The 9,924-nt window shown below is 42.8% G+C and overlaps 1 protein-coding gene across 1 annotated transcript; it reads left to right on the forward strand.

The window, feature by feature from the left end:
* Window positions 1-740: 740 nt before the first annotated feature.
* On the forward strand, window positions 741-4,455 carry NDUFC1 (NADH:ubiquinone oxidoreductase subunit C1). The gene is made up of 4 exons (XM_037058499.1): window positions 741-845; window positions 1,414-1,517; window positions 3,036-3,115; window positions 4,309-4,455. The coding sequence occupies exons 1-3, from the start codon at window positions 779-781 to the stop codon at window positions 3,093-3,095; spliced, it is 231 nt and encodes a 76-aa protein (XP_036914394.1). The 5' UTR covers window positions 741-778; the 3' UTR covers window positions 3,096-3,115; window positions 4,309-4,455.
* The last annotated feature ends 5,469 nt before the right edge of the window (window positions 4,456-9,924 follow it).

Here is a 9,924-nt window from a genome sequence, read left to right on the forward strand (position 1 = left end):
TCCCAAGTCAGAAGACCAGAACCTGAGTCCCACCCACCTCCCCCAGCGGACCGATCTTCAGCAGGTCAGGACACTTTTAAAATGCGAGGGTTCCCTTTTCCTCACAGGGTTGTGAGGCTTTACTATTATAGTGCGAGTAAACAGACTTCAGGAACTGTAAGAGAGCTTTCCAAATGTGAGGTGTAATATGTCAGCCTGGATGAATAGCTTGTCTTCTTAGAGCTCCAGCAGTAAATGGAAGATAATAATCATGGCATGGCATGCAGTCGTTGGGAAGATGAAATGAGACAATACGTGTAAACCATAGGATGCATTAAGGCACGGTACCCGGAACACAGAAGTCAATCAACATGTCAGACACGACACTTCATTTTCAGTTTTCTGGCTCCTGATGGTAGATTTTTAGTAAGTCTCTTGATGAGTGTCCCTAGAGGAGGGGTCTGCAATAAACTCTCAGAGGACAGAGAAGATGATAAACTACCTCCTCCTCGTCCCGCTCCCTTTTCCACCACCTACACCTTGAATCATTTCCTTCCTAACCGCCCCCCCCCCCCCCCCCACACACACACACACATATTTTACAGACTGGAGACGGAGCAGAGGAGTCCGAGTACTTGGCTGTTACTGAGATTTTCAGCTAAAGCCTCTGTGCGGCGCAGCTGTGGAGCCGGCGAGGACCGCGCCTCCTGACGCCAGGGGGCGCTCTGCCGGGAGCCGACTCCCGGGAGCCGACTCCCGGAGAGGCCCGGTTCGGGGAGGCGGGGCCCGGTCTGACAAGATGGCGCCGTCCACGCTGTTACGGTTTCTCCCTAGGCTGCTTGCCCCGGCCAGGCTCCCGGGGGGCTGTGAGTATCCCTCCTTGTGCAGGCCGACCAGACCTCGCAGCCTGTCCTTCCAGGGGTGAACCCAGCTCGCGGAGACAGGGAATGGCTGCGGCCCGGGCTCGTCCTGCGTTGACCTTCGCCGGCCGGAGCCCACGTCTACTCCCACCCCCAATTCTGCTCCCCATTACGCTCCGCCAACCCTCCTCTGAGTGCCACCCCTCCTCTGAGTGCCACCCCTCCTCCGAGTGCCACCCCTCCCCTCTTGGTGTGTGTGAGGGGACCTTGGGTTCCTCCGACTCCTCTTTGCAGGAGGGGAGACTTCCCGGGGGTCGCCCACTCCCGAGTCTTTCGAGAGTCTGCAAAAACCAGTAAACGAGGCCTTGAAGGCGCCTGAGAGGCAGGGGCGACCGCTCGGGCTCTGCTAGTGGCCCCGGACGAGTTACTTGACCTCTTTGAACATGTTTCTTTGACAGTTTAAGGGGGGAAGGGATGAACGGCAGAATTAAATGCGATAATGCGCTTGTTAACGTTAGGTGTTTTGCAGCAAGGTGACAAATTACTGATTTACAGACTCTCTGTCCCCTTCCAGCGTCGGCGCGGTCAAAGTTCTATGTTCGGGAGCCGCTACATGACAAACCCGACTGGCTGAAAGTTGGGCTGACCTTGGGCACTTCCGCCTTCTTGTGGATCTATGTAAGTCGTAGGCCCTGCCGTCTTGCGACCCCAACACAGCGGGGAGGAGAAACATCAGTGTGAGATTGAATGTTGTGAGCCGATCTCCGGGGCGGTAGCATAGGCATAAAATTGCGGATGACGTGTTTCTCCACGAGAGAAATCTCAAGGACTAAAAATGTCATTGGCATCGAGAAAATTTGATGAAGTTGAAATTTCTGTCATTCATTGTTACTTAGCATGGTTTTGTCACCAATGGCGGTTTTACTCCTATTATTCTTTATTTTATTTATTAATGAAGATGGAGGTTGCTTGGGATTTTATAAAAGCATTTTTTTCAGATGCCATGGAGACAACCCATTAACGAACAAGCTATTATAAATTAAAGGCGCCCTGGCTGGTGTAGCTCAGTGGATTGAGCTCGGGCCTGCGAACCACATGATCTCGGTTCGATTCCCAGTCAGGGCACGTGCCTGGGTTACAGGCCAGTTCCCAGCAGGGGACGCATGACAGGCAACCATACAGTGATATTTCTCTCCCTCTCTCCTTCCCTTCCCCTCTAAAGATAAATAAATAAATTAAAAAATAAAAAGATATTTAAAAAATAAAAAAATAAATTAAACCCCATTAGACTTCCAAAACATTAGATTTTAATCATTGGCTTGTATGACACATTGTTGGAAATTGTACTGAGTATATAGGTATGTAGCAGCTTTTTGTTTGTTTGGGGGGGGGTTTGTGGGGTTTTTGGTCTTTGCAATATGCTAAGTGCTTTACATGTAAAAACTCATTTAATCTTCTCAACACACTATGTGGTAGGTACTATTATTGTTGACCTTTAACAGATGAAGAAACACTTGGAGAAATTAGTTTGTTGAACCCTGTTCTCCCTAACTTCAGAGCCGGCTGCACTATAGACCAATTTATACATTCTTCATGGAAAGCTTTCCTAAAAAGGAGCTTGATTGCTTCCAAGAGCTCTGATTGGAATTAAATCTTTAATTGCAGTGAATGTCACCCTATGTCAACAACCATTGTTCCAGTTGCGTATTCTTTCAGACAGTGGTTCTGACAAAGTGGCTGTCCTCTGTGATGTCTAGTCAATACACACAGAGTGGGTGTGGGGTTATTCATTCACCCACAGTGTCAAATTTCTAAGGTTAGAAGTGTAATTCCCACCCACCAGCCAGCCTGGACCCCATTCACTAACCAAGTCCTGCTTTGCTATGTGGGTTTAGCCCCTGTCTGGTAAGGCATCCCATTAACTACCCACTGAATGAAGTAACTTATTTGGCAGAAGTTAAATTTAAATTTTTAAGAGTTGTCTTGTCAAATTGAGTATGTCAGATTATAATGAACACGCATATACTTTTCTTAGTTTTTGGACTTTTGCATCTCCTAGCCCTTTCTTTCTAACTAGAATAGTTGTAACTCTTTTCATCCATCTTATTCCTTTGCAAAATATAAATATTAGTTACCTCCTCCTCTTTAATTTACAGAAAGATTACATTTCTAATTGTAATTGTTACCTCCTTCTAGCTCATCAAGCAACATAGTGAAGATGTTTTAGAGTATAAAAGAAGAAATGGGTTGGAATAAACTTTTAAAATATGAATACAGTAAGTATGCAATTTTTATAGAATGAATAGATTTTGCAAGTTAATTTGAACTCTTTTTAAATAACATAACTTGGGTGCTTTTTTGTATTGGTTTATGCTTTTTAGCACCTGTCTTTCTGTGATAAATGTATGAATTTTCAGTACCTTGGCTCTAGCATCACTTACATAAACATTTTTAACCACTGCTTTATGTTGCAAGAAAATTATGTTGAGTGAAACCAGGCCCTGGCAGGGTGACTCAGTGGGTTAGAACTTTGTCCCAATACCTCGAGGTGGTAGGTTCAATCCCTAGTCAGGGCACATACAAGAAGCAACTGATGAATTCATAAAGAAGTGAAACAACAAATCGATGTTTCTCTCTTTTTCTCTTCTTCTTTCTCTAAAGTCAATCAATAACTTATTTTTTTTTAAAGAATGAAACCAAAATCCTATTATTTAATGAAATCTGATAGGACTATATCCAGTGCCTCCATGGCATTTATGGTGAGTGATCATTGTTCGTGGATATATTTCCTTTTTTTAAAATCCTCATCTGAGGACATTGTCATTGCTTTTAGGGAGAGAGAGAAACATTGGTTAGTTGCCTTCTGTATGCACCTAGACCCCAACCCAGGATTATGCCCTGACCAGGAATTGAACCCACAACCTTTTGGCTATGGGACAATGCTCCAATCAACTGAGCCACACTGGGGTGTGTGTACACACACCCCAGTGTGGCTCAGTTGATTGGATATATATATATCATTTTAAATCCAGTATTAATCCTTTTGTAAAATAAAAATCACACTTAAAAATCTCAACTTTCATAGATTAGGTTGATTAAATATCTGCTGAATAAAATAGTAATCACTAATGTACATTCTATTCTCCCATATTAACATTCAAACTTAGCTCTTTAGGGTTTGATTACCCAAAACTTTTTAATTTTTTTCTATTAATGTCACCTTGCACATATCACTACCTCAGCCAATCAAGAGATAAAAATGAAGTAGGTATTTAAATCAAAACCATGTGTTTTTGCTATTCTTTTTCTGTAGTTCAAATAAAATAATTTTTGCTGTAACTTAAATGAGGGGTGGTACTCTTTGTGGGTTTGTTTTCTAGGCTTGTTGTGATGCTTTCAGGTGATCATTTAGAGTGATCTAGTTTTAGTATTTCTGCTGGTTATTGCTATAGTTCTCTTTTCGTTATAGGTATGCTCCATATTCCAGTGGAAGCAGTTCCAGTCTGTTGAATTGTAAACGTGAGAGAAAAGTTATATGTGAAGATATGTCATTAGCATTTGTGTTTTGCACCATTAAATGAAAAAATAAAAATATTTCTGTGTTCTTCAGAGTGCACATATTATGGCAGTGTGTAGAAAATGTGAATTCTAAGATATTATTTAGAAGTATTTCCTCGTGGAAGTTACCATCTGATAACAGGGTCAGAGGTCATTGAAGACCCATCAGTAAGAAAACTTGTTAGGGAGACAGATTGAAAAATCACTGCTGACGGATTTAGTCCTTATATTGACTTTGACTTTCTAATCAAAACACTTATTCTTTAGAATAAGAACTACTTTATTAATCAACAAAAGAGCCCAAATACTCTTTTCTTCTAGGGGAGTCATTTTGGTTAAGTCAGAAAGTGAAGTTGAATCCTATTATTAGAGTTCCTTCTCACTTCATTTCTTTGATTTTGAATGATTTTCACCTGGAGGACTGGTGATGGCAACACAAGTTTGTTGCCCGTTTGTGCTAATATTACTTTCATCCAATGAATAGCAAACTCCTGTTTCAAAGAGGAGGGGAGGGGTTAGTAGAACAAATTGAAATACACCTCATTTTTCATCAAAACCCTTCCTTGTGAATCAATTAAAACTTATTTACATACCACTTTGTTAACTTCTAATTTAAATACAGTATACCATACATTTAAAAGTTTATTATTTGTGTTCCTATTCTGATGTTTAGTGGAAGGTTTATTGCCTGACAACTGGCATAATTTATGTATGTTTTAGGGTCTGGCCAACACTTACTGTGAGAGATTCATGCAAGACCTTGGATGTCACTGCTGAAAATACATTCAGAGTTACATTATTCTAGATAATTATTTAATCCAAACTCAGTGAAAGACCAGATACAACAGTAACTATTTAAACTTTTGTCAATTTGGAGCCCTAGCTGATAGAGCTGAAAGGACCTTAGGGGTCATGCAGACCAAGCTCATAATTTTACAAATACAAAACCAGAGGTGAAGAGTGATTTGTGCAGTGTCACTGCGGTAAGTAGAATTCTGAACCCAAAGATGACCATGTCCTCCTCCCTGGAATCTGTGTACATGTTACTGGGAATTGAGGTTGCAGGTGGAATTAAGTTTGTTAATCAGCTGGCATTGAGATACGGAGATTATCCTGGATTAGCTTGTTGGGCCCATTGTGATCTCAAGGGTCTTTGTAAGTGGAAGACGGATGCAGAAGTGTGTGTGGGTGGCGCGGTGTCTAAGATGTGACAGGCCATTGCTGCCTCTGATGACGGAAGGGGCCAAGAGCCAAGGAATGGAAGAGTCCATCACACAACCCTGTTGTCACCTTGATTTTAACCCATTGAGACCCCTATCGGATTTCTCACCTACAAAACCGTAAGACAGTGAGTCTTGTGTTTTAAACTACTAAGTTTGTCATAGCAGCAGTAGACAACTACTGTTGTCACATGGCAGTGGAGACCAAGAAGTCACGTGTCAACTCCCAACTCAAGGCACTTTCCGCTAAAACACCTTTTTTAAAAAGATTCTATTTATGTATTTTTAGAGAGATGAAGGGAAATGAGAGAGAAGCATCAATGTGTGGTTGCCTCTTGTGTGCCCCTCCCACTGGGGACCTGGCCCACAACCCAGGCATGTTCCCTGACTGGGGATTGAACCTGTGACCCTTTGGTTCGCAGGCCACCACTTAATCCACTGAGCCACACCAGCCAGGATACCACGAAAACACTTAAAAGTTTATATTCCTTAAAGGAATGGAAGACTTAAGACACTTGAAATTCTGGAAGCTGATAGCCTTAGTTGGAAATAAAATATAACTACAATAACTCCATGTACTATATGTCTGGCCATGAGCATAGTTACCCTGTGTGGACTTGCATCTTGATTGTTGCCCAGGGGGAGCCATTTGTGAAAACCAGGGCTATCCGCGAGAACTTTCTACAGTGGGGGAAGTGTCCTGTCTGGTATCCCGTACAGCAGCCACTACTCATGAACATTTGGAATGTGATTAATGTGACTGACTTTTTAATACTTAATGTTCATTTAAGTAGCCACAAGGGGCTGGTAGTTGCTGTATTAGCATGTAGATTATCCTATGAGTAAACGCCTAGAGCTGGACTAAGTATGATGCTGGCAAAAACAACCTTTCCAAATTAAAAACTGAAACCCAACCCAAACCATTTTAACCTAGAAAAAGGTGTTGAAGATACAGAGTGACTCACAGGCCCCGCAACAGGAATACATCTGAGCATCAGACATTGGGGCCTGGGACTCAGGTGTCGTCAGGGCCTCTGCTCTTGGCTATGCCGTCTGTGTGTCCACTTCAGAGTCTCTGCACGCAGACCTCTCCCCAGCGCACACTGTGAAGAGCTGGCCGCAGTCAGTAGTTCCGGGGCTTATGGCTTTTCAGTTGAAGAGAGTCCCTGGACTGAAAAAGAATCATTCTGATTCTAAATTCCCAAGAGGAACCCTGGTCAAACGATGGTTCCTTTAATAATAACGTGAAGGCCCCGTGAAAAAGGATGCAGGCGAAATGTAGTCACACAAAAAAAGCAGTGAGGTTTTTTATTAGACCAAAATCAGGTTGACCTTTTTTCAGTGACTACCTCAGAGTCACTTAAATTATTTTCTTGACTTGCCATGGGAAAAAAAAACCAGACTATATAAACTCCATTTCAAGTCTAGGAAGTTATGGGTTGAATTGTGTCCCCCAGAAGAGATATGTTGTTTTCCTAATACCCCAAGTATCTCAGAACGTGACCTAATGTGGAAGTGGGGTCATCGTAGTTAAATGAGTTCATAGTGGAGGGGGGCGGGGCCTTAATCCAACATGACTGGTGTATTTGTGATAAAAGACACGGAGGGAGAAGACAGCCATGTAGTGATGGAGAAGGGGATGGGAATGATGCATGCACAGGCCGAGGGTTAGCAGCAAACAGGAGAAGCTAGAAGAGGCAAGGAGGAGTTCTCCCCTACAGGTTTGAGAGGGGGCGTGGCCCTGCTGACCCATTGATTTCAGGCTTCTAGCCTCTAGAATGAGAGAATGAAGTTCTGTTTCAAGTTCCACCCAAGTTTGTACAGTTTGTTATGGTTGCCTTAGGAAAATAATACATGAGTGTTCGGAATACTGTGTTTATTTTGCTACGGAAGAGTAAGTGAGTAGATGGGGGAAGTACTGAGTCTCCCTCAAGAATGGTTTCAGAATTTACCGCCTTGATTACCCCTTCATTTTATCTAAGTATCTTAGGCTGTATGGAGCGTGCTTATCAGGAATTTCTTTTTTTAAAGATTTTTATTTATTTATCTTTAGACGGGAAGGGAAGCAACCAATGTATGGTTGCTTCTCGTGAGTCCCCTGCTGGGAACTGGTCTGCAAACCAGGCATGTGCCCTGACTGGGAATCGAACCGCGATCATGTGGTTCGAAGGCCCTCACTCAATCCACTGAGCTACACCAGCCAGGGCAGGAATTTCTTAATTGCTTGCTAATTTGTCTTCCTAGATACTTTTCTAAATTATTTCACTTTATATTCATATTGATCTGTTGAAAGTACAGGTCACAGCCTAAGAATTTAGTGCTAAGAAAAACAAAGCTGTTTCCAGCTTCCTGTGGAGTTTAGAAAATCACTTATCTTTGAAAATTGCTTATTAATTATATGGCACTTAAGCCTTGAATAAGTATGATTCATATGGCCAGTAAAGGCCCCTTACCATATGTTTTCGAAACAAGTACCTTTGTTAGTAGTCACGGTTAGTTGGAGGTCATCTTAGATAAGCCCAGTTATCTCTGACCGTAGATTCTTGTTTTTCCTGGACCAATAAAATGTCAAGGATGCTTGCTCAAGGGCAGCACTGCGGGCAGGGTGACGAACAGTGGGCGAACCCTTGCGGAGCCTCACGCAGTCTGCTGTAGCAGAGACCCAGCGTTCAGATTCTCTTGGGTTTGGGAGAGACCGTTTGCCACGGAGTGAATCTGACAGCCCACAAGCATGTCCTCTCTTGGAAGATGTTTCAAGATGTGAAGAGAGTTTGCCACCAAAATGGAAAGCTTCATATCCTCCAGGAGCAGCAGATGAAGAAAATTCCCTTCCATCCAAGGGGCATGAGCTTTTAACTAAGATGAAAAGGGATCTGGAGAAGTGACCCTACTCTTACCATTGTTGCCTTTCCCACCTGGGAGGCCACATCTGATCTCAAGGACAAGACAAGCTCCAGACAAGACGGTGGAACACAGTGGGACACAGTAAGGGAGCCTTGAGCTTTGGCTTAGGCTTGAACTAGAACCTAGCACTGCCTCCTCCGAAGGCTGAGCGTGTTTCATGCCTAATGTGCTTTAGGGCTCCACATTTTACCCAGACCGGAAATCAGTCCTGGTGTCTGACTCCCAAACTCCTGCTCTTAACCATACTAACTTGATGGGGTTTCTTTTTGTATGTAACAGTGATAACCAGCATTCCCTTACCTACTCTTTAGGAGTGTTAAGAACTGCAAAAATAGGTATGACAATACTTTGGGGAAAGTTTTTAAAACCATATATACGTATATGTTATTTTTGCATTGTTTAAACCAGTTTGGTCATAAGCAAAGACCTTAGATTACATTTATGAATGATATCTGGCCAGGGATTTCTTTGTAATCATGGACCCCATTAATGGTGGGCTTGGTTCAGTGTCTCTTTGTCCTGGTATTTTAACCTCTAGGAGCGACAGCAGAAATCATATCTTATTCATTAAAGAATGCCCTGGAACAGTACCTAACACATTATACTGAGTAAATGTTTGTGAAACAGGTTATGAGCAATCCTCAGCATGGAGCACAGTCCCTAGCATACTGTAGGCATTTTGACAAATACAGACAGTTTGAAAGAATCTGGGGATGAGCCAGAAGACCTCAGACTATATACCCAGACCCTGGTCTACACCTGAGTTCTGAAGGGGGAAGCCTGAAATAATGTCCTGGGAGCCATCATCATTTACAAATTCTTTCTGTTTGCTCAGAAAGAATTATTTTAGGGGAGCTCCCAACACATTAAATAACTATAATGCATGCAGTATAAATGCATTTGCTGCCTTTGACTATTCCTCTCCCTAGCAACCAGATCAAAATTCAGCCCTAAGTACAAGAAGGAAAGAACGAGTGGTGGTGGTAGACAGATTTGTTGTCTCGTTTTTAAATTTTAAATCCAGCCTTGCCAAACTGCGGTGGTCAGGAGTGTTCTGGACAGATTTGGGTTTATGTGTCTATCTGTCCTAGCTGCTATCGGTTCATTGAACGTTCTCCAGCACCAGTGAGAGAGCTGGTCCCTGCTTAAAGGAGTGTGTGCTTTACGCTGCTCAAAGCTAGCTGGTGTTCCCATCTTCATTTTGTTACTTTCAGCACTGCCAAACTTCGTGGGAGGTCCAGGTCTAGCCCCTTCGTGTGCTGCTTAGGAGTCCAAATTTGACCTCTTCTTACTTGCAGATTACCTAAATGCTCTCGTTAAACGTTTAACCCTTAGGAATAGCCAGCTACTGTGAGTATATTAAAAAAAAAGGAAAAAATATTTCTGACCATTGGTGTCTACTC

Source organism: Sturnira hondurensis, unplaced genomic scaffold, assembly GCF_014824575.4.
Source record: "Sturnira hondurensis isolate 20B ecotype Veracruz unplaced genomic scaffold, ASM1482457v3 Scaffold0010128, whole genome shotgun sequence".
NCBI lineage: Eukaryota > Metazoa > Chordata > Mammalia > Chiroptera > Phyllostomidae > Sturnira > Sturnira hondurensis.

What these genes read in the sequence shown, in the direction of transcription:
- NDUFC1 (XM_037058499.1), top strand. Translation starts at nt 779, where the DNA reads ATGGCGCCGTCCACGCTGTTACGGTTTCTCCCTAGGCTGCTTGCCCCG. An exon ending in GGCCAGGCTCCCGGGGGGCT is followed by an intron (nt 846 to 1,413) that starts GTGAGTATCCCT and finishes GTCCCCTTCCAG; the next exon opens with CGTCGGCGCGGTCAAAGTTC. An exon ending in CCGCCTTCTTGTGGATCTAT is followed by an intron (nt 1,518 to 3,035) that starts GTAAGTCGTAGG and finishes ACCTCCTTCTAG; the next exon opens with CTCATCAAGCAACATAGTGA.